The following is a 26,099-nucleotide window of genomic DNA, read 5'->3' as shown; positions in this document are numbered from 1 at the left end:
CGGCTTATTGAATCGATTATAAGCTTGGATTCCATAATGGTTTTAAATTGAACTACAAGGTGAGCAATACCTATTTAAACATGATGACCTAATGGTTTAAACAAACACTCACTTGGTGATCCTATGGAGAGCCTAATGAGTTGTGATGCCCGTGAATGTTAAAGCTTGACTTACCCACACTTTTATGAAGTAACATTTGGTTAGATATTTACCAACTATTCTCGTGTATTTAAAGACCACAAGGGCTGCAGCATCAGAGTGTAACAGTGGAAGGGGTTTTGTGTTCATTAACCAATGCACAAGTAACTCAGCCTTATCTACCACCATTGAACAATTAAAATGTACAAAATAGCAAAATATCCATGTCTGTTCTCTCTCTCTCTCTCTCCAGTGGCACTATAAGAGTTTGTGATTTGTTTCCCGACTAGCGACTGCCATGAACTAACCGAGGGTTTTGGGTGCTTCAATGTCTTCTTGGACTACATATGACGATGGTGCTTGGTTAATTTTCTTCTGTCGTGATGTAAATCTGAATCTTAGAAGCAATGAATTAGTCATCACACCAATAGAGCTCAAACCCATGAGGGCTCCGGCAATTGAGGGAGTAAGCATTATCCCTGTAACTGGCAACAAAGTCCCTGCAGCTATCGGGATCCCAACCTGCAAGTTCATAATCATATTAGTCAGATTAACCAAATGAAATCAAACAAACCCAAAGTAGATTTCGGAGGGAGTAGTGAGATGCATATAGACCTGCCATCTACCCCAAAGGGTAGAAGGGGTTGTGCAAAAGTGTAAGTGAAAAGAAAAGAATAACCACGACTAGTAAGTAGTAAAAAGACCTATCTGTCGGCTTTATAATGGGGAATTCACCAAAAGGCCTGTGCAAGTGAAAGGGGAGCAACCACAAAAGTGGAACTTGGCAGCCTGTCTGAGGGTAAAATGCAACCATGTTTGATTGGTTGATCATTTAACAGGGACAGATTTTTGGATACGAAGAAGTTTGTGCCAAAAATGTGTAAATTTGAAAGCAAATTGATGCATCAAATGGGGTATTTTTATCCGTCGATATATACATCACATGTGAATGTTTGCATATCTTTTACCTCAGAGACCCTACCCTAGTAGCAGTATATTGTGCCCCTCAAAACTTTTGCATTTTTATATTAGTTTAAACTAGACCCGAATCTTTAACACTTTTAGGAACATAAATTCATCAAAAACCGTTGGAAGACAATGTGGTTCTCACTTGAAAAGATCTCAACTGAACCTACTGCAAATACCTTTTTTTCAATGTCAATAGAGTGCAATAACTTACAATGTTGTACCCAAAAGCCCACCAGAGATTTTGCTTCACAGTCGTCATCGTCTGTCTGCTAAGCTCCAACGCATCAATTAGCTGCAAAGAAGGGATTTATGTTGCTCAATATGCTACACTCTGTTTGGTCAAACCAACCGTGACTGAAATCTAAAATGCATTCAATGTCTTCATGAAACGTATCTCTTTAATTACGCAGTTGAAAAGAGTGAGGGTCTGTACCTGTGAAATTTTGTTACGCATAAGTACAATAGAGGCAACTTCGCTAGCAGCTCCAACGCCTCCACCTATAGCAATCCCTACATGTGATGAGGCCAGGGCGGCAGCATCATTAATTCCATCCCCAACCATAGCAACAACATGCTGATCCTTCTGAAGTCTGCTTATGAATTTACTTTTCTCATCAGGTTTGACTCCATAGAATACCTGCCACTTGCCAATTTCAGGTTCTCACGAACAGGTATAATATGAAGATAACAGAACTTTCAAACTAAAATCCATGTGTTTTATACTACATATAAATCGAGATAACAGATTTGCAGTTCCTATGAATTAGTCGTCACTGACAGCCCTTGATGGGATTCTAATGCTCATGGATGGCCTCACTAATCCACTTCACACAACTGAATCGCCAGTTGGAATGTGAATAGAAGATTTGGATACTGTTGTACATTCCCATTCACATCGGTTTTTGCATTTAAAGATTTATGCTTTAAGATGTGACATTATCATGAGGTTCCTGCACTGAAAGGTGAAAACTTGCTTGACTATGACTAAGAAGATAGAAAGGGCTTTTCTCGCTTAGTGTTGCTTTGGCTGAGTCCTATCTTGCTGGCGCGGAAGCTACCACAACTCAAAGAGAAAATGAATTAAGGAATAAGACGTTAGCATTAGAAAGAGTACAGAGGCATGAAAGAGTACAGAGGCATTCGGGGCCGACTACAATAAAACAGCCAAGGCATAATACAGCAATTGCTTAATCAGCTACTCTAATTGTAAACCACATTTATTCCAAAAATACTCTGAGAGACTGGATATAAGAAAATTCATGCATTGGTCATGAAAGAGTTTTGCCAGAAGAGAAACACTTTGGTAAGCTGATTTTAGTATTAGCGGGAAAGCTTTGATGGCTAGTAGGAAATGTAGCATATAGAATTTAGATTAGATTCCGACTAGAGCAGTCTGTCATAACCAATATTGCTTAGTTGCGAGGAAGCCTATATATGGGCTTATAGAAGTGCAACGTATATCCTAGAAGAGTTGCTTTCAAAAAATCAACACACTACAGAAACTTTCAAGCAGAATATGATTGTGCTGCAAATGAAAACAAAATCAAAACATTTCCAGATGGACAGCTAGTAGGTGCACTTAATGATTTAACTCAGAGGCACATTCCTCTTTTGCTAGTAGGTCATTCTCATAAATTTCATCATGTAGACCAAAAATGGAAGGTAATGACTGTATTTTGACACAAAACCATACTAGAATAAAATCCTTATACCTGTTCCTTTGGAATACCAACAACGGACGCAACATACTCAGCTGAACTCTTTTTATCCCCCGAAAGCAAGTACACACTTATTCCTTGACTAGTTAAAGATTGAACAACATGTGCAGCATCTTCTCTTATCTGATCTTCAACATATATAAGACCTGCAAGCACACCATCTATCCCCACATACACGACTGATTGATTTTTGAACTCTTCGGTTTCTATAAATGGATTCTCAACAACTCCATGCCTGCACTAGTAGTGATAATTAATATTACAATTGGGCATTGAAGACTACATTACAATGCAAGTGTAAAAATATCGGAACTACCAATGGCCACTCATAAGTAATAGAAGAGCAAACAAAATGATAAAAACAGTAAAATTAAAGCTTAATGGTAATAAAAGCCTACAACATTAGTATGAATTTTCTGATAAACAACCAGATGAAGAAGCTACTGTAAAGAAGAGATTGACACTAGATGGTCCTATACGAACTTCAAAACACATGGGATGAATTCCCCCACCCCACCGCCACAGTGCCCTCCAGGTTGTCTTTTAACATATATATATCTTGGAATAGATGACTCAACAAACATAATAGTTAAGCTATTAAGAAAATTTTGTTCCCATCAAAATTCATCACAAAGCAAAACTTCATGCCATTTCAGAATCATAGCAGAGTGGTTGCAAACTAAGTACCTTCTAACCCATTCCAGTGAACCAACAGAAACCGTCTTCTTCCCAATTGAGGCTACTGCACCTGATCCAGGTTCCTCCATAAATGTTCCATCATCGGCCTGCATAACAAATATTCACATGTAAAGTCAATCACATTAACTCCATAACCGCCAACTTACGTGTGAAATTGGTGACATGAGAAAAGCAACAGCAGTCTCTTCAACATATCAACTGCAGTGAAGTATATAAACACAGTCCAAAATCTGAGTATCATAACTAGCCATCTTAACAAAGTAGTCCAACTCAAGAATTACAAGTCACGGACAATGTCCAAATGATAAGTATGCGTAACATTTCTTCAAGAAATTCTAAGAACCAAGTTACACACTCAACATCTGATGGAGTCAGAAAGAGGAACTTCTTACTAAAAAAATATAGATCATATTGCAAAAAATTAATCTGGTTGTAAATATTAAAGCAAAAGGTAACAAAAAATCTAATAAAAGAACAGGATAAAAGTTTAAATAAATAATTAAAAAGACAGTGTTCATTAGAGGGAATAACACTCCTTGGGTCTAGGAGAACTTTCGGCCGAATTGCAAATAGCCCTATAAACTTTTTTTGGACAAAGAATAGGCCTATAAACTTCACTTTTGGTGAAACAGCTAATGAATCTCAAGATAAGTTGGATTAGGCTAAGCCTCTCAACATTGCACACACACAAACACACACATAGATTTATATTTCATTCTAAAATTTCAAGACCTCCATGGCAACACAACTCATTTATGCAGAAGAGAATAAAATCTCATATTTCCTTCAAACCCAAAACCTAAAGCCAACATCAAATAACAAGCAAAGGAATATTCTATAATACAAAAAGAAGATGCATATTGACGTCTTTACATGAGTAAGTTTACAAACTATTACAATTAAATTGGATTTTTCCATATGAACAGAATATCAAATCAATAGGCAGTAGAAAGAGAGACTTGTAACAAATGCAACTATCATGTGGCTAATTTACTTATACACACACACACACACACACACACACATATATATATATATATGGAGAGATAGAGAGAGGAGAGATCTTTTACAAACTCAACCACTAGTACAAACCAATTAATTGAGATATTTATAGAAATTATGAGAGTTCATTTATTATGATTCGGATGTTTTATATTAGGAAACAATCGATCTATTCATTGAATCAGATGCTTATTAGACTAGATGAACGGTGGAGATTCGTTTGTATGGTTTGTACTAATGGTTGGGTTTGTAAATGAAACAATTTCATTAAATTAAACAATGAAATCGACGGTTTGTACAAATGGTTTGGTTTGCATTTGATCCCTCCCCTATATATATATATATATATATATATATATAATAGAGAGAGAGGGGTGCAGGGAAATCCCCAAAAAATGAAAAACTAAGGAACACCCTAATAACCATTCATATGTACGGTATGCACATGTACATACAAATAATGAAAGATGTTTCCTAGTTCCTATGCACGTTTGCATACCAAACAATACCAGACAAATTACGTTTATGCACATGTGCACATCATACAAATGAATGGTTATTAGGGTGTTAGTTTTTTTTATTTAATTTGCGGTTTGAAGTGATTTTATAGTGTGTATTCATTGATAAATAGTATACACTTTAAATTTCATCAAAATATGTATACTATCAATTAGTACATTAATCAATGAATATATACTATATATTCATTTGTATTTGTATCATGTCAATGAATATATTCAACAATGAATACACACTAAAAAATTAGTTCACTGGTTCTTATAATAGTTAAGGTTCTCATTGAACCACGCTATATATACCAGGGCAGGGGGGGTTCAAATAAGAAGGCTATATATCATGAGAAGGTAAGAAGCAAAAGTTCATATGTAAATCACTGAAAAAATCCGGAAAATCTATTTGAAAATGCATATGTGAACCGACGTTATAGATTTTTCATATGGGTTCACCTATGGATCTGCAAATGAATTTTTTCAATGATCTTAACCTTCCCTTCTGACCTTCTCACGATATTTTTCTTTCTAACTTGAACCTCCCACTATATATGTTTCTCATTCTGACTATGCGACAAATTGGAGACAGCCATAGGAGGAGAGGAGAGAAGGGTAGCAGCAGATGGGCCCAACTCTAGTTAGATCCAGGTCCAATAATCACATCCAAATCTATTGATTGATTCTTTTTGTTCACAAACCAATGATAAGTTTCTGAAACATTGGTTTATCCAGATCATAAATTGGTGCTTACTAATTGATCACCCTAAGAGGTTTCAAAAACAGCAATAGCAGAAGCAGCAATATGTTTTTTCTTGACTTCTAGGGTTTGTAAAAGTGTTCTGTTGATGGAAGTGGTGGTGGAGTAAAGAGATTTCTATAAAAGGGCGAAGTCACAAGGAATGTTTCATTGAGGCCAAATGGGGAGACCAAATAAAAGGTCACCGAAGTGGGCCAGTTGTTGCTGATTTAAAAGTTTATAGGCATTTTTACCATTTTTTATCTGTATAGGCCCACCTCATTTTCTCATCAATGTTCACAAATCCCATATAGCGTTATTTCGGTACATCGGTCATGCATACAATGAACTCGAAGCCAACTTTACAAGCAGTTCCCTCTACTAAATAGATCAAGTATGCACTAATATAACATGCTCTGCTAGTAGGAGAGCAGGGAATAAATGGACATTTTATCTAAAATAGTGAGCATGTAAGAAATGCTGATATAGTACATACTGTCAAGTTATGAGATGTCAGGTCATATAAATACAACTTGAAGCATATCACACATGTACCATATTTATATACTTGAATTATAAGATCCTTCCAAGAAATTCTAGGAACTTGGTTCAGAAAAAAGATATCTGCATATGCCATAGAGAAGGTAGTTACTTAATGACCACACTGGCCAGCAGGCAATGGAATGTACCTTTACATTAGGACATTTAGCACCCCGAGCAGCTTCCAGTATAGCTTTCCCAATTGGATGAATTGTATTAGATTCAACTGCAGCAGCTAACTTCAATACATCAATTTCAGACCATTCATCAATGGAATTTAGCCTGCATCAGTCATTACCCAATTTCAGACAACTTCAATCATGTGTGAGGCACTCAGGCATCCCACATGCATTGGCCTCAGCACCCAAAGTATGACTCCGCACACTAGATTTTGGTAGACCTAACTTATATGACATTTTACAGCTTAATTTACCTAAACTACAATCTAATTTGAAAACAGAAGCTATGATCAAAAACTCAACTGTAACTCGGGATATTCATCAGATGTTTTAGTCACTATTTTCGTGACAACGGGCTTGCCAATGGTCAATGTCCCTGTTTTGTCAAAAACAATTGTGTTCACTGCAGAGAACTTCTCTAAGATACTTCCACCACGCAAAAGCAATCCTTTTGTAGCACCAAGCGAAGTCCCGACCTAGAAAATTAGCAGGATCAAGTAAGATCAGACCATACCATCACAGATTTATTCAAGACGTGGTAGTTGGGCATCAGTCCTATTTTAGCAGGAAAATCTCATTAATTTGTTCTCACTCACAGACACATACACACGGTACGCGGGCATCTATTTCAGCAGCACATGATACCCATGTTTTCACTGATATATAAATTACTTCATATAAATATCTTGGGTACAAGACTTTACCAGCACAGCAGTTGGTGTGGCTAAACCCAATGCACATGGACAAGCAACAACCTGCAGTCACAGAACAGAAGTTCAATTTACATCAAATCATTAACAAAATAAAATGAAGCAAAGTTGGTAACCAATAAAAACCTGAAGAAAACAGATTAATATTACATGCATTCTTAATCCAGTATACCATAATTCAGTCCAGGATCTTAGAATTTTGAACACAGGGATAACCTAGTCCTAACTCTTCATTTGCTGTTTTAGGGAGGGGTGCCGATTGAACCTGAAGCTTTGTGGAATTTCAGTACTGTTTGTCAATTCCAAGAACATAACATTCCTTTGTCTCTTTGAATCTTGATAAAACAAGTACTTTGATAATCATAGAGATACAGAAATACAATATCACTCTTATCATCAGGAGAAACCCCAGATGTATATAAATCAAGGTAATTGGATAATAGCCGACAGAAAATAATCAACAGATAGATTACTATGTGGGCTTCCTAAGAGGCTTCATCACAATGTCACAAGTGTGGTTTCTTCCTATACATGGAGGTGCTATAGTTATACAACATCTTGATCGTGCACGACTAGATGACAATCTACCTCTAATCTACCTCTATGTCATTCATGCTCTTGTGGAAAACCTGGTTTAACTTAAGCTTTTGTCCCATCACTGATAACCAAGGCATATATGATTACCAGCTGGCAGCTGCTCATGTTTTTCATTCACAGCCTCTCCTGCTTGCGTATACTTGACAGACCACAAATATGTTACATTCGTGGATTTGGTAATCTTGCAACACCAGAGTCTTCATTAACCAATATGATAAAATATCCCAAAAAAATAGCACAGAATGCAGTGCTAACTCTTTGTAACAGAAGTAAATCAAAGTTTAGCGAAGGAATAGGTGTAATACCAAAACACTACAAGAGAGCTGCAATGCCAATGACACTGCACTTCCATGGTGAAGAGTGGCTGGTAGAATACGTGCACCAAAAATGCTCCAGAACGTAAATGTGGCGGCAGAGATTGCCATTACACCATAAGTGAAGTGTCCAGCAACCTAGTAAAGCAAGATGCAACATTGTAAGGCAAGCAGGATCAAACAATTTAACATTGATAAACGAAAAGCTTCAAGTGTGCAGCCTATCGTCCATCAGGAATTACACATTCAGGTGTCCCTTATCCAGTAGGTGCATGTTGATTTCACAACATACAATAAGAATATCAGAAAGTATATCTCCCTATAGATGTTCCTCTATAGTGAATAACAATGATAACATATCTGCTGGAAGTAAATCTTAACCCTCCCCTGGTCATCTGCCACATGATTGTATGATAACCCCCCCAGGAAAAACTTTCAAGTGTATTTCCTAATTCTTGCTTTGACCACAAGTCTTGAAAATAGAAGAAACATGAATTGGCCTGTTGCCTGGTTATTAAACATTGTTTCAGCAGCAGTAATATGAAAAGGAAAAAGTAATAATTAAGATATTAATGGTAGTACAGTAGAAAGTAAGAACTGTATTTAAATCACTGATGGAAGCATATAAACATTACGAAACCACAGAAAAGAAGTTGTAATTGTTGTTTACAAAGAAACAAATCATTTGGCTTTTTCTGTTGGGACATTCTAGCGATCATGTGACTCATTCAACTCGGATGAAATCATAGAAAGAGCCAAAAAAAAGCTGCATTAACAAGAAATATACTTCAGAAGGCTATCAGAATGATAACAAACCAGAAAAACCACCCTCGATATTCCCTTCCAACTCCCTTGTACAGAGGGACTGTACAGTGAGATTCTTGAACAGCAATAAATTTCAATACAATCAATTTTAGAAAGGAAAATACATATCTTCAACTAACCCATCCTCCGTCAAATAGTGAAATGTTGCAATTGCTTCAATGGGATAGAAAAGAACTGGCTAATATGGATTAGAACTAGACTAGTAAGAGACTCCAATGTGCTATGCTTGTCAAGAGAGCAAGTGATTTTGAGGGAAAGAGGAACGGAGTTGTGTCAACTGTCAAATCTGAAAACTAGCACAAGCCTCCACTTGTCTCCATACCTATTACATTGTCAAAGTTTGTGCATGAGGAGGACCTAAGTGAGCATTCTCCCAAAGGCATAAGCTACAATAAAAGGCCACAATAATGACAATCCTTTTAATGAATGATTTAACCTTCCAATATGCCCTAGCAGATGGGCTTTCTTCCCATACCTTGCAGATTACCAACTTGGTCATGAATCATAATTCATCTGATCCCTCCACTCTTCCCAGGGTTTCGACTGTTAAATAGAACAAGATAACTACAGTGCACAACTTATCTATTTAAACAGTGAATCCCTACTCTTCGCACCATTAACCATGATAAAGTACTTTTCTTTCATATCATGAATCATGCTGTTTAAATACGATGTTTTTCCTTTTACACAAGGAAGTTTCAGGTCAATAATCAGTTGCTTTGACCTCAGCAAAAACTCTTCAAACAAGATCTGCATGTTTGACCTGTAGCTCAGCCCAAATCAAGATTCAGGTTAAGCATTCAACACAAAGTTCCATCCTAGAATCTTGATAATTTACACCACTGTGTTTGTGAAGTATATAGCCTGTTGCTGCTGTCTTTTTTTTTTTTTAATTTCAAAAAATCTCATAGCAACAACTACTCGAGATGGTTTCTTTCTTCCTTCTTTTTAAACAATTAATATTCCATTCTGATTATTTTTCTTGCTACCATTCAAAACTTACAGATACTCCCTTACCTCTCTGAACAGAGGCAGTAAATTTTGTATAGACAATTCACTAGACCACCCTAAAAGAATCTCTACATCTCAGATCTTAACTGGGATAACCTTTTTAATTTCATTTCTCTGATGGTGATTATCAACTTCTAAATCATATTTGCAGCTAAAGGTCAAGTACCACATGCAAACTTTGACAATGCAACATTTTAGGATCATCAGAGAGTTGCAATGCAATAAGAAGATTATAGATGGACCAAAAAATAACTCATAACTTATTGTATATATGCCAAGATTGCATTATTAAAGATAAAGTATAAATGAAATTATAATATGCACACAGCTATGATGTAACTTCATTACCTAAATCTTAATCTTTATCACAGAATTTACAACAAGATAAGGATATAGCACCTTATCAGCCAAACGCTGAACAGGAGCTTCTCTACTCTGAGCTTCTTCAACCAAACGGACAATGTCCCCCATGAAGGTCTCACCTCCAGGCCTTTGTACTTCAACGGTAAGTGCTCCATTAAGGTTGATACTTCCTGCTGACACTTCAGCCTAGAACACAAGCAATTCACGATTAAATCCAAGAAGCATGCTTAATTGATAAATATACCCGACCACAATCTAACTGCCTCACCTTGGTTGGCATGTATAAGCTATCATGGTTGAACACCATATAGCAACAAGTTACAAACACTATCTTGCACTTTGGAAAGGAAAAATAATCAACTCCATTCCAGTAAACAGTAGATACCACTGAGCATTAGAGGTACTAGCGAAGGGCAGAAGGCATAAGAGTATGCATTTCCCTTTCGTTAGTTGCTCTGGGTTTGGGGAGTAATTCTAAATTGGAAATATGAAGTGGCACGTCATTAGTGACATAATGGCAACACAGCTAAAATCTTAACCATGAGGAAGTCGAGATCTTCTTACACAATAACACTATAAAATTTGCATTTAATGCAAATAACAGTCAAATTTTATGAAGAAGGGAGTATGCACTATATATGTATCCTTGACAATGGTTGTATCATTACCCCTGGAAGCTTAGTGACTGGGAGTGGCTCCCCAGTGAAACTTGACTCGTCCACTGCGCTTCTACCAGCTCTGACTATACCATCAGCAGGAACACGATCCTGGACAATGAGCACAACAATTTGTAAATAAATTAAATTTAGAACAATGTTTTCTTCCTGACATTCAGGAAAAAACATGTGCTCCAAAGAAATTAATAAACTAGACTGTAGTTGCAAGAAACATTACTCATGAATTTCTACAGCTATTAATAATATATCTGGTAATTTTAAATTATAGCATAGAGATGGAACCTAGTTGTTAGATTTTACAGGAAATAGGGAGCGGCAACCTGGAGAACAGAACATGTAGAGGAAGTTTTACTTACTCCAGGTAGTACAACAATTTTATCTCCTACAGATAGACTGTCACAAGGAACATCCACTGTTGAGCTCGACTCTTTACCATCACCATCAGCGTCACCATTCACCAGAAGACGAGCTTTTGGTGGCAGAACACTAAGAAGGCCTGTCATGTCACTGGTGGCCTTAATTTTAGCTCTTTGTTCGAGATTCCTTCCCAGTAAAACAAATGCTATCAACATAATTGGTTCTTCAAAGAACGCTTTCCAACCCTAAACAGAAGACAAAAACCAAACAGGGGGCAAAATTTTCAATGACCAATTACTCAAATACTCAGTGCAAAGAAAGGGAGGCACTTACAAAGGGGTACTGCTTCAAATACAAATAGCAAGACAGAGAAAAAAAAAACATTGAGCGGTGAACACAGCTATACATGTTCGGTTAGGTTTTCATTCATCAAAAACACTAAAAAGTTGGTTCCTAGTACACAGGTAATTTGACCTTATGGTGAATATGATTATTCTGCATGGTCATAATTCAATGTTAGGGTCAAGATTCGTTCTGGTTCACACTAGATTTGGCACCGAGTTGGATATTGAGTTAAAAGTTATTCACAGGAGGTTATTTCATGTTTATGTTTAGATCTATTGAATTTGGTACAAGTTGATGTCTACTGCAAGCCCACAATTTACCATTAATTTGGAATTTATAGAGCTTCAGTTAGTTTCGTTTTAGTACTTTTTACTTGTCAAGCCTGCTAATATCTATATTTGAAGCTTATAGCACATTCTTGAATATGTTAATTTGATTCAAACTTTTCATCTTTATTCAGCAATCAAATGTTTACAAATTGATTACCAGCTTTTTGAGAGAGCCGGCAGAGAGGTTTTCCTCCAATTACACACTACAAAACTGATGCCTAAACACTTCTATCCCCTTCTATTTATACTTGTAATCACTTGACTAATTGACCAGCCCCCTCTATTATCCCTACTATCTATATGTGTAACAATACCCGCCCCCCAAACATCCACCTTGTCCTCAAGGTGGAAAGAAATCACATAGCCATTTTCCTTCATGACTGCCTTAGCAACATCTAATGTTCTTTGAAAATGTGGATAGCAGCGAATAACTCTAGTTTGCCCAAGAATAAGAGGTGTGTGAGATCCAAATCCAGAATTGAACTCCTCGCTTAATTTGTTGACCCACACAACAGGGTCACAGGGTTCCAATATCTGTCTCCATTTGACGGCCATTGAGTAAAGATGAAGCCATGAGAAAACATATTGTCCTCATGACTTCTCTTCCAAGGCACTTGAAGTCGATGCTTCGGAGTAGCTGCTAGTATTACAACCAGCTCCGCCTCTGTTATGGTTAGGAATGATGATCTTCTCTTTTCTTCGGGGTCTCTTTCCGCCTTTTGATGTATTCTTAGTAGAAAACTTCCATTCATATTGCAGTGAACGCCAAACCTTAGACACCTTAGCCAGCGATGTGATGCTGACGCCTATTGGCCAAGAAGCCTGAGCAATGATACTGGATAGTTTTTCCGATACGATCAGCAGCATGCAGAAGTGCAATCATTGGTTTATAGTTAAAGTAAAATCTTGCTTCCTCAACTTCGCTTTTCTTAGAGGAGGCCGCCTGTAAACTTTTTCGCATACATTTTTGGGATGCAATCTTTTGCACCAGTATTCCTTAAACAGGGGGTCGATGTCGCCATCTATATCAAACCAGCAAAATTTGCTATTGATCTTCGCAGAGGTATACAAGGCAATTTCATTCTGATACAAAGTCAGGCATTGAAGCACAAATTTGTCCATCGAGTCAAGCTCCAAATCCAACGCGGCATCATAACCTTTTACAGCTTCTTTATATTCTCCAACAGCATGGTGGCAAGAATCCCGCAGATACAGACACTCTATGTTTGACCTTTCAATGATAAGCCCAATTGATAAGTCTTTGATCGCATTCGCAGATGAAGAACCATGGAAGACCGGTGATAGAGGTGGCTGAGATGATGGTGGTAACGGCAAAAACATCACCACCTGCGGTGGAAATGGCGGTGGCGAAAGATACTTGCTTTTCTTCCGTTGGCGTGGCAACATTGTTTCTTTTTCAATTTCATCGCTGTCGAAATCGGTTTCTGGCAAAACCGACACCACCAACGCCTTCCGTTTCATCTCCTTCTGCAACGATCGTGAACCAGAACCTCCACCACTTGTTTTCATTTTCTTGATTTTACCCCAAACGAAATCACCCACAACGAAATCGTGACCTTCTCCTTCTACAGTTTCATCCTGTTCACCATCGTAATCGCCTTTGTTCTACGCTAATTTCCTGCAGGAATCTTGACCGTTTACATGAATTCCCTCATCGTTCTTGCTCGTATCTTCTCCAAATTCAACAATTTCCACTTCGTTTTCTTGTTCCGTCGGATCACTAACCTCGGAAACCGACTTCATCTCGCCGCCATTTTCGCCGGAAAACGAGCCCTTTGCATCTACAAACACCATATTCTCATCATCACCACCAACCAAATAACCAGAAACCCCTTCTTTCTCATTTTCTTGAATCTTAAACCCTTCTTCTTGATTCTTTAAAACATCTTCTGTCTTTAACTTCTTGAAACGAATCCTTTATGATTTTCCAATCTTCTTGAATCACATCCATGGAAGACTTCATCGAAGTAATATCCTCCATCATCTTTTGCGCCATGACAAGCATGCTCCTGGTCAATTCCAGAATCGACTGCTCTGATACCATTTGATGCGAACTTTTCATCTTTATTAAACAATTAAATGTTTACAAATTGATTACCAGCTTTTCGAGAGAGCCGGATCTCTCCAGAGAGGTTTTCCTCCAATTTCACAATACAAAACCGATACCTAATCACTTATATCCCCTTCTATTTATACTTGTAATCACTTGACTAATTGACCATCCCCCATAATTGACTAATTGACCACCCCCCTATTATCCCTACTATCTATATGTGTAACAATACCCGCCCCCTAAACATCCACCTTGTCCTCAAGGTGGAAAGAAAAAAAAATCTGGAGTTTTATACTTCTTGGCTTTGTATTTGTTCCAGAAATTCATACTTTGGTGTATTCTTGAAATCTTTAGGGCTTGAGAGATGATTAAAGTCAATTTTTGGGCTTAAAAGAAGGATACAAATGTGGGTTTCACCGTAGCCTTTGAAGTCCAATAGAATGAATAAATCCATGCTTTTTCTTTGAACGTACATATGGTTGTTCCAAAAAAACATACGTGGATGAAGAACCATGGAAGACTCGTGATGGAGGCGGCTGGGATGATGGTGGTAACGGCAAAAACAACACCGGCGGCGGTGGTAATGGCGGTGGCGGTGGTAAGCCATGGTTGTTGCCCAACCAAAATCTTCCCATGATGCAATTACTTGTGCTCTCTATCAAAATCTTGTTCTTCTTTTCTTTGTCGATTGTCAATATAACCTGGAATAGCCTCTTGCGTGTTCTTCGTTTCTTCTCTGCCGGAGTCTTCTTTGTTGTCAATTTACTCCTCACCGTTGATTTTGTCTTTGCGTTATCGTTGTTCTCATAGTAGAATCATGGGATCTTGAAAATGAAGTGCTGGGATGGGTTTAGGGTTTCAAATTTTGACGGGCTTGATGGAATAGGCTTGGATTCCTTATTTTCCTTCCTCGCGGTTCTCTTCTTGCTCTTCTTCTTCATGGGCCAATTGAGTGGTGTCGTTTGCTTGGATTTTGGATTCCACATCAAACCTCGATTCGAAATTAAATCTGATTTTGGCTTCAGATTCAATCTTTCTCCTTCCTTCTCTCTCTCATCTTGTTTTCTTTTTCTTTTTTCTGCCAAGGCCGTAAGTTTGCAATCTTGATCAATCGATTGTTCTTGGACATAATTCAAGTCTTCTTGAATCAAATCCTTTATGATTTTCCAATCTTCTTCTTCTTCTACGGTTTCATCTTGTTCACCATTGTAATTGCCTTCGTTCTCCGCTAATTCCCTGCCGGAATCTTGGCCGTTGACATAAATTCCCTCATCGTTCTTGCTCGTATCTTCCCCGGATTCAGCGATTTCCACTTCGTTTTCTTGTTTCCCAATTCCCGTCGGATCACCAACCTCGGAAACCGACTTCATCTCGCCGCCATTATCGCCAAAAAACAAGCCCTTTGCATTTAAAAACACGATATTCTCATCATCACCAACCAAATTACCATAAACCCCTTCTTTCTCATTTTCTTGAATCTCAAACCCTTCTTCTTGATTCTTTAAAACGTCGTCGTCTTTAACTTCTTGAATCACATCCATGGAAGACTTCATCGAAGTAATATCCTCCATCTTTTGTGCCATGACAAGCATGCTCCTAGTCAATTCCAGAATCGACTGCTCTAATACCATTTGATGCGAACTTTTCATCTTTATTCAACAATCAAATGTTTACAAATTCATTACCAGCTTTTCGAGAGAGTCGGATCTCTCCAGAGAGGTTTTCCTCCAATTTCACAATACAAAACCGATACCTAATCACTTCTATCCCCTTCCATTTATACTTGTAATCACTTGACTAATTGACTAGTCCCCACAATTGACTAATTGACCACCATCCCTATTATCCCTGCTATCTATGTGTAACATAATTGAATATCATCCTTTAACTTTAAAACCTAACTTTTCTTGCATGTATATTTCTGTACTTTTAAACCGAATGCTCGATAAGTGCCAAACTTCAAAATTTTCACTTCTGATACCTAATTAGAAAAAAGAAAATATAGATATTTTTTCAAATCAGATGATGAAGTGTGTTGTTGAAAAAAGGGTTTTCGCCCATGCCCCATCAGACTCTTGAATGCAGGCCTGTGTGTCGAGGATTGAGAACGATGATAAATCCTTAGCTTAGCACAAGTGTGAGAACAAACTCAACAAAGAGATCCTACATTATCTACTACCTAGGTGTATGATGGAATACGCTAACCCTCTTATGATACTCGACCAAACTCCCTCAAACCAAAAAGTATAAAATCCCCTTGGTTATTATCCAGCATTATCGTATCAACTCAAATGCAAAAACTTTCTAATCCGACCAATTAATGATACCTAGTAAAAACTAGAGTAAAGAAGAACAGATCTTGCTCAATTACATGAATGTTTTCATAGCATCAATTCCCAAGCAGAAGACCAAATAAAATATGGTACATAAATATAGCTTTTGAAATTTGATATCATGAACAGATATTTCTAGAAAACATTATTACTTAGATGAGAACCTAAGAGTTATAGGTACCGTTCTCAGGGAAAACAAGTATAACATACACGCAGAACTTAGAAAGGTCTTCACCGAGTGGCCTTTGGCCCAATGGTATTGGTGTATATCTACGACGTGTAGGTTGTGAGTTCAAGTCTCTTTTGGGACATCAATATATCAGTTTGTTGACCGTTTAAAAAGAGATCAAAGGAAGATTGTCGTGAAAGATAAAAGCGGTAGAATTAAAGAAGAAAATACAAGATGTAACAATATAAATATGCTCAATAGTGCAAATATAGAACAAACGTCAGGGCAAAGAAGAAAAGTGAGAAAGCATGATAGGAGTGACTATAAACAGATGGGCCCACAGACAAACAAAACTAGAAACCCCATATTAAATTATTTACTAGCTAGATCAAAAAGGATTGGAGTCTTCTATGCCAAACCTAAAACTAACACTCTGCAAGCAAAGAAAAATTGAAGTTGAGCATTTCAATAGCATTATTTTGCAAGTGTTTTGACAGGACAATTTCATGATTTTATGCGCTTTCTTAATCTAGGTGGTTGATTGCATCCCTTCTCTTTCATGGGTTAAGTGGGTGTAGGGGTGATGGATCATCTTCCTTTTAGTACTCGTAGCAGTAAGACATTAGTCATAGATCAAGATCAATATCATATATAAAATGATCACCCGCTACAACGACTTTAGATAGCAGAAAAAAATCAAGATTCATTTTTAAGAATGGAAGAACTTCATTTCCTTAAACAAGGTAGGATATATGGTGGAGAAAATGCATATTTCCATGAAACAAACAAATATTCTAACAAAAGCACAGTGGTACTTACCAATTTTGGTATCAATGCTGCAAACGAGCTGACAGTAAATGACGATATCGCCCCAAGACCAACTAATGTATTCATGTTTGGATTCCCCCTCATGAGACTTTTCAGACCATCAACAATAAGTTGGCGTCCAGGAATTAGCAATGTAAATAAAGACAAAGACAAGTGGAAACCGGTGGAATGCATGGCATGTATCCACCAAGCCTTGGCTCCAATGAAATGGGAGACATGCCCAAAGAGGCATACAGCACATAAAGCCCAAGATACTGCAAGTCCCCTACCTGTACAAAGGAAAGCAGTTACTCCAAAAATCAACTACATAAATTAAGCTAAACATGAAATCCCAAACAGGATGCCTAAGAAATACTTGGGAAAGGAAACTCAGGACATAAGGATCACGTTTGCTATAGTTAGTCTCCTTTTTTCTGAAACATTCTTTTAGTTTTCCTTTTGCTTTATACTCTCCTCCCATGTTCTGTCATGCACTCTATGTGTTCACTTCTTAATTAGACATACTTTCACCCTAAATCAAATGCTCAAGAACATAAAAACCCAAACTTCGCCTAAACAAGCTGCCAGAGATGCTTAAAATGGAGTTCTTTTAGATCTAATAAATCAGGAGGAATTTAATGACAGAACGTGAAGCCATATTTTCGAAACGAACCAAGGCCAATCCAAATTTCTCTTGTAAAAAATCTGCTACAGAGATCGGCTGCCTTCCTGGGCTGTTCACACCCAATAGGGTGTAATGCTGCCCTGTAGCTTTTCTCCAGAATGTGCTGCACTGGTCTGGTGCCACCCCAGGGTACACTGCACCATCTGCTGCTGCCAATGGTCTGCCAAAGACACATACTACCTCCCAATGCTACCTCACCCAGATTCAGCCATCTGCCACCTTCCTACAACTGGCCGCATCTAGTTGGTACTTACTAAAAGGTTGCCGCCCCCATCTCTATCTTATGTTGGCGGCACCGACCTCTCCCCCAATCTGATGCCACAACCTTCTACTTGCATGGGTTTATCATGTTACAACTCTATTCTCCCGAGTCGGTTTTGCTTCTCATGTTCTGATTAGTATCGCTTGGTTAATCTCTTTCTAATATACATTTTCTCTCCTATTTATAAGTATTCCTTCTGCTCTGCATGACTTCTATTATGGGTTGCAAGGACTAAGAAGAAAATTAGGGGTAACAATCAGGGAATCATCACTGCTTCTATGTATTTGTCCACAGTGATTAAATGTGCAGTATGATACAATGGCCTATGTTTGTTCAAACTAGACACATAGATATCCAAAACAAGCCTTATTTGACTGAGGACCTCAGAATCTTACTACAAGGGATGATGATAGTGGTAAAAGCATCCTATTGTGTAACTGTCCACAGCCATGGACATTTAACAGTCTTACCACAAAGAAGATACGGCCCACACCCTGTTATGTACTCTGTTCCCCCCATTATTGAAAATATGCCTTTTTAACCTAAATCATCAAAAACAAAAAGTACAATTTAAGTGCATACCACTTTCTTTTAACTGGTTACGCTTTTCTTCCACCTTCCTTTGAAATGTTTGGAAGACACTCTGTTTCTTAGAATCTGCAAAAAGTAGGCATACAAGGATGGTTAAAGGACCATTGCAACTTATCCACTAAAAATGAGGGCCCAAATCAACATCAAGACATACTACACAAGACATTTAGCTCTATTCAACACAAGGGGAATTTCCTCTCTTGCATTAATCAACTGAAGTGAAAGAGGTTAAGATACTCAATGTCGTAGCAGATGTGCAAAACCGATAGTAATTAAAACAAGGTAACATTGAAATGGACTCTAACAATCTGTAATTAAGATTTAACATCCAAATATTGACAATAAGAGACATTATTATGGATACTTATTAAGGTGTATAATTGTCTGCTTGTTGAAGGAAGAATGTAGGGCCAGACAAAATGCAGACCAAAGTCAAAAGTGAAATGCTACATTATATCTAGGTTTCAAAGAAACGAATCATAAACATGTAATGCAGAAATAATGGAATTAAGATTCAATTTTGAAGGATTGGAAGCTAAATTCATGAGGGTATGGGAGGGAGGAAAAGATATATATATATATATATATATATAGAGAGAGAGAGAGAGAAAGAGAGAGAGAGAAGTCCGTTAATTTTAGAGCAAACGTTTTTATTCGATGTTTTAACAATTTATCAAACAAGAAAAATAAAGCCAATGCCGCTAATCTTTCATCTATACACATATAATACAAGATACCTGCACCTTACGTTTGTCCAAGGCACATGATCAAATAATGTTGGAACATCAACATAAGCAGAAGTAATATGCTTGCATGATACTAATTGTAGATCTTTCTTCCTCTTTTCCCACAAACACAGGTTACCAACAAGTGGGCTACATTGTAATTTTAGTTGCCGTTCTAACTGCAAACATCTTTTTATTTGATGTTGGGCACCACAGGCTGTTGCTACTGTTCCTAGTTCCCAGAGTACACAATGCATCATGTTGGGTTGCGAGTCTGATGTTGCCAAACATTCGTTCTGCTGCTATACTTGCAGGAGTCCGCAAGTATTCAGTAGCAAGGACATGCAATTGTAAAACCCAAAGAGAGACAATGCAAACTAATTATACATACTCACTAGTGCAGCCATGTAGGTCACTCATTGACCAAACCATGTAATCCTTGTTTCTTCATGTTTTGTGTGTATTTTTACATTCCGGTATCCGTGATATTTCTCTTACTTGTAAATCTGTATCCCTACGGATTTGCATTTTTCTCAACACATCATGCATCAGATGAGAGGAATTTAAAAGAAAACGCAGCGTGAGAAATCAAGCTAAACCTCATTTCTAAATTTTAGTTATGTCAAAAACATACATCGCTGCATCAGAAGTAATATGACCATACTTGAGGAAAGAAGTTAAGTGAAAAGGAATAATAATCAGCAACTATCAGGATGATCCACACTTGAAGAAATAACAATTAGCCTAGCAGGAATATTACACAGTTTGGCCTTCAAGATTCAAGATTAGCAATAAACCTTTCTGGTAGTAACTTTGAGAGATTCATACATAACTGTGTCAGATAAAAGCAAAATAATAATTCAAAATGTGGGAGGAATTCTCATGGAATTCATACAAGGCCAGTAGTCCAATATGAAAATCCGAAGTTCGAAATGGGGAGTAGGCTGGGTAAGCAAGATAAACTTAAAACAGCAAAAAAGACAAGTACACTGATAGTTAGGTCGAATATCCAACTTGGTGACACACAAACCATCAGAAAGCTAACAGCAGTTGGACCTCAAGAACAAGGAATTTGACTTTACCAAATAATATTATGAACCAACACTGTATGTCTGTATCTCATGTGCTTTCATAAGAATATAGACCCTTGAAAAAGTAACCATGTATCTTTATAATGTTAAGTGGATATGTTGCCAAATATTTATAAAGCAACTCCAACTTCTGATGTTCTAGACAAAATTCACATTGTAAGGTGGCACAGTTGCTTTAATACAGGCATGTCAAATACTCAATGTATAAGACAGCACTTAAGCTTCAAATATAGCACAAGATAAATAAAATATGTGAATGATCATCTATTTTTCTGTCCTGTGACCTGTTGATAATGGACAGCCTGTTATATGCCGTTTGTTTCTAGTTTCTTTTGTATAATGTAAGTTTAGTTACCAAATAAATAATTATCAGCAAAAGTTTATCCAAATCACTGCACCCTTGGATGAGAAAGGCTGGGGATTATCTTACAAATAAGTCATTATTTAGGTCGAATAGAGTTAAATGAAACAGTTCCAAACAAATAAAGCTGCAGGGATATGCATCAGGTGGAGTGTGGTAGTCCTTGAAGGTATATTGTTTTTCTTCTTTTATCTAAATCTCACAGTAAGGTCACTACGGAATGCGACAGCTGACAAGTGTCTAAAGAACTATCACACAGAGAAAGTAACATCACCTTGGTTCTTGTTTTCAGAAGCTATGCCAATCGACATTGGTAGTTCTTGTGTATCTTTAACGCAACCAATATTGTTTTTCCAGACAACAGATACTCTAATGTGAGTCACTGATTTGTATTATCGACATGGTATCTCATAACCAACTTCCAAACCTTCTATAAGAAGAGATGCCTATCTTTGAGTCAATGGATAATTTAGAGACTTCCCTCAAAATCAACAATCCATATTACGTTGAGAAAATAGGGAAATTATTTTAAAAAAATTCATTAAGAAACCACAAAATCTAACTATTAGAACATCAAAAAATGTATAGACCACAAGGTGACAGATCTTATTTTAAACTAGAAAGAAGGATACAATTCAACTAGAGTGTTCTTCAACTAGCATAAAGCAATCATCATTACTCAGAACAAATCTAGAGTGATGCTTTTGAAGAAGTGTGATTCTCTACTACATAAAATGTGAAAAAAGAACTCAGACTAAGTAAACCATCCAAATTGTGAGGGTGCTCCCACGGTAGAATTGCGTCCTTGTAAACAACACTCACCTACGGATATAAAAACTATATTAAACACGGCTCAAAAATTGAACTACCTTCCAAAGATAGAATTTGAGATTTCCAGTGTGAACAAGACAACATATTGGCAAATATAAAAATAAAAAGTCTAAGTAACAGGGACATACCACAAAGGAATATGGTTGCTCTAACAAGAATCCTTTCCATTTTCTAAGATGGCTATCCTTCAGTTGCAGCCTCACCTGCCAGTTACCCACCAATCCTCAATATTAATTACCGAGTCAAATGAGACCGAAAAAATAGTACAAGTCCTCTATTATTCACAGAGATCTTTAGTGGAAATCAAGTAGAAACCAATATGCTTCTTGACATCTTGGGTAGGTCAATGCACAAGTTATCCCAAGTAATAGTTACTTATAGGATAGGAGTAGAACGTCATGGACTTCCGAAACCGATAACCAAAGGTTTAGTACGAAGACTTATTTCACATCCTCAGGTAAAATCTTTTCATATATTTTTATTTGTTAATTTTACATCCACTCAAAAGTGAATGCCTCAAAATGTAATAAGATAGTGTAGATCGGGACAAGCCACTATTTATTATTCAAAAGGTATAAAAATTCACCCTTTACATTTTGAAAGATTTCAACTATAATAATAAGCTATTGTCATTTAGAAAAACGCACTTTGAAGAACTCATGTGATTAGAGAAAAAAAAACTATAATAAAGCTTTCTAGTGAAAAACATGTGTGTTGTGACTGGGTTTTCAATATAGATATGAAAAAATTAAAATAATGACAAAAACGTTGTTTAAAATTTAGAAGTAACCAAAGCTCTCATTTCTTCTGGGATAAAACCAAAAGTCAAAAGGCCCATTAAGTTTGGGACAGGGAGATCATTATTCATTAACTACTTTCCGTGGTTTGTATTTGATTTGTCCTTACTTTAGAATACAAATCATGCATAGGTAACAACCGAATCTCGGAGCCCTTGATTTTGTGTATTTTGAAATTTCTAGGAAGTTATGAGTAAATTCAGGGACCGCTTTAATCCACACCGTTGCTAATCAGCACGGTGGATGAGATTGGTTAGTAGGGTTTGCAACCTTTCATGGTTTGTATTTGATTTCTCCTCTAGCACTTAATCCACCATTTGACCAATTTTGAACTATATAAATTATTAAAATACTGGTTCTGGTAGCTTAAGTGTTTGAATGTCATGGTGTAGTTCTGAAGAAAATCCATTTGTTTCCATTAAAACTATTTCATCGCCCCGAAAATAACTCACATCACTGTGGAGGAACCCAACATGATATCATTCAATGCCAGAGCACATATCATGCAAAGATTCTTGTAGGTCAACCAAAACCAGAGGATAGGTCCCTGTAGCCTTACACTTGACACAAAGAAAAAAGATGGAAGATAAAACAAAAACAAACAAAACAGAAAGAAGAGGAAAAAAAAAGCAAAACAAACACATGGTAAGTATTCTTGGTGGTGTTGGTCCATCTCTGATAGCCCTAATTCCATATGAGCAATATTGTGTGTACTTGTGTATGAATAGAGCATCACCAACATCCAATACTTGGCATAAAACTCTGAACAGCTATATTTTTGACCAATTCCTTGCTTAACTGTTGAAGGAATATCAACAGTGTAAAGCTGTCTCTTTGGGTATAGCATATGTCAGTAGGTATAAAAAAAAGTCGCAAGTCAAGGGGAGTATATAAATTACTGATAATGAAGCATCACATTGAGGTTTTAATAGTTATACCCAGCAAAACAGCTGCACAAAATGCTTAACCTTTATCAGTGGCACAACAAAATATTTGCATTGCTAGGTGCGTCAAACATTCTCATTCATCGCCATCTAGTTTTAACATGCTCTACTATCAAGAAGTTTATAATTATAATGGAACATGAGTACATGATTGAACATTCAAAACAATCAGGTAAAACTATGAATTGCAATATGGTAGAGAATTCAAATATTACAGTGGGGAAGATACTGACCTCTAAGGTTAGAATTAAATCCACAAGTTGACAAATGTTTTGCAAGTTCTTCTCCCAAGACTTTTTGCCAGTTTGGTGTAACCTTGGCTTCAGATATAGGCCATACAATTGCCGTCTCTGTTGTAAGATTCACACTGGCAGAAGAAACCAGTGGCTGGAGACATATGAAATATCTTCATTAACTCGGCCCATTTCAAGATACAACGGTAAATAAAATGATTTTCAAAAAAAGCATCACAGAAATTGCAGCATAAGAAGAAACAGCCTCACAACAGGCAGAATCACAGTCACCGTCAACAAGTATTTATTCTAGCATATTTGCAAAGTCCTTTTTGTTTTTTTCTATTGTAACAATTCATCTTCGAAATCCTAGTGATTATTTATTGCTAAGTGTGGACAAGTAGAGATTTCTGTTGTTCAAAGATGTAGAAATGCCAAGAAAAGTATAACTACAAAGGCATACATACTCTCAAATCAAAACAACCCCTTTCATTTTAAGTCTGAAAGAACTCCACTTATCTAGGTTGCTAAAGCACACATACACCAAATTATAAACATGCAAGGCATGTAGAAGTACTTACTTGGCTCTCCAAAATTCTTTTGACACTTGCAGCACATCCTCCACAAGTCATACCCTGACAGAGAAGAGGATTCAAAAGCTGAGAAATATAGAACAAAAGAAACCACACATTTTCACAAAAATTATTTGAAAAATAAAATCATTGACGTCCAATAACAGAGTGTACAAATAACAAATAACAGAATTAATTTGAAAAATAAAATCATTGACGTAAAATAACAGAGTGTACAAATAGGAAAAAGGAAACCATAAAATTAAGTCAGGATACTGTTCCAATTAATTCAAGCCCTCTATACTTTTTTCTTATATTCTATTGATCATTTAAACTTTTGACTTAGCATATTAACCTTAATATAATACATAACAAAAAAGATTTATGATACCAGTACCATTATCTTATAATGCCATTTATCCACAAGTGAAGTAAAACAAAAGAGCTACAATATTCATGGTGTATAGTCTAGATGTTTAAATTCATTTTAAATGCATGACAAGCTGTTAATTTCTATTTACTGCAAACTGGTGACATGCAAGAAACTGGTGCTCTTAAGTTTTCTAATTCTCTGATCCCCATCCAAATACAGAAACGAAGATTATCAAGCGTATGTTTGTTCTACTATATCTACAAAACATCAATTGCTCTGACAAGCCCCACCAAAGTTCACAAGATTGAGAACAGGCAAAGTTGTAGATATAAACGCCTGTTTCCTAGAGATGCCTCCGAAAGGGGTGTATTTCTTGTGTTTCTTATTTTTATGCGTTCATTGATGTTTCTGTATAGAAATTTCTCTCTCTATGATGATGCATATGTTTATTGATCCCACTATTTATCCTCTGAATGGACAAAAACTGAAAGTTGAATGAACAACGCCAAGTATGAATTGAGCATTGCCATCCATACTAGATTTGGGATAGAATGTTCACTTTAAAATTTTGATCAACGAAAAACCTATTATCATGATCAATTATCAAGATCAACCGTAAGCAAACGAATGCCAGAAGAACAATGCTTACTCCAACATCTAGTATTATCACATCAGACGATAAAGCAGAAACATCATCAGCTCCTCCAGCGATCGGAGTAGCCTTGACTTCCCCTCCATCAGCACCGCCGCCACCACCACCTCCACCTCCACTATAGCCACCTCCTCCAATCCCCCCACCGCCGGAAGCAAACGAAGCAGCAGAGCTCGAAACGCATTCCAAACGATACCCCACCAAAGGCACACTACCACCACCCACATTCCTGAACCCAAACAACGGGGATGCAGAACCTAACTTCCTAGATGGTCTCCGAAAGTCCGCTTTGGTGGCGGCGATAGTCCGTCGGACATGGAATACTGCAAGCTGATTCCGGAGGGTTTGACCACCGGGAGTAGAGTAATTTAGGGCTCTAGAGAAACCCAATAAAGAAGTGGTAGCCGTTGCCGTTGCCGTTGCCGTTGCCGTTGCCGATAATGTTGACTCCATTGCTACCGGTGATGTTTGGCGTTGGATAGGGAAGAAGTGAGCGATTGTAACTTGCAAGTGTACCTACCAAATCAGAGTGTCTTGAAGGAAAACCCTAGAAACCAATTAATTAATTACAGTAACGATTA

The 26,099-nt window shown here is 37.2% G+C and overlaps 1 protein-coding gene across 1 annotated transcript; it reads right to left on the bottom strand.

Annotated features, from left to right (window-relative positions):
- Window positions 1-309: 309 nt before the first annotated feature.
- On the bottom strand, window positions 310-26,099 carry LOC112501013 (copper-transporting ATPase PAA1, chloroplastic). Its single transcript, XM_025104644.1, has 17 exons — window positions 25,516-26,099; window positions 24,503-24,556; window positions 23,922-24,075; window positions 18,931-19,005; window positions 17,414-17,691; window positions 11,344-11,589; window positions 10,979-11,077; window positions 10,347-10,496; window positions 8,103-8,249; window positions 7,195-7,245; window positions 6,794-6,966; window positions 6,461-6,593; window positions 3,513-3,610; window positions 2,820-3,060; window positions 1,541-1,744; window positions 1,319-1,399; window positions 310-660 (listed from the first exon to the last, which is right to left on the bottom strand). Exons 1-17 carry the CDS (start codon window positions 25,969-25,971, stop codon window positions 442-444), a joined length of 2,859 nt encoding a protein of 952 aa, XP_024960412.1. The 5' UTR covers window positions 25,972-26,099; the 3' UTR covers window positions 310-441.

The sequence above is a fragment of the Cynara cardunculus genome, assembly GCF_001531365.2.
Source record: "Cynara cardunculus var. scolymus isolate 2C chromosome LG 17, CcrdV1, whole genome shotgun sequence".
NCBI classification, from domain to species: Eukaryota; Viridiplantae; Streptophyta; class Magnoliopsida; order Asterales; family Asteraceae; genus Cynara; species Cynara cardunculus.
This window is presented reverse-complemented; position numbering and strand designations above follow the sequence as displayed.

Coding starts and splice junctions, on each gene's coding strand:
- LOC112501013 (XM_025104644.1), bottom strand. CDS start 25,971: ATGGAGTCAACATTATCGGCAACGGCAACGGCAACGGCAACGGCAACG. Junction 19,006..23,921: donor ATTTAATTCTAACCTTAGAG/GTCAGTATCTTC, acceptor TACTTTTTGCAG/ATTCTAAGAAACAGAGTGTC. Junction 1,745..2,819: donor TTGGTATTCCAAAGGAACAG/GTATAAGGATTT, acceptor GGCAAGTGGCAG/GTATTCTATGGAGTCAAACC.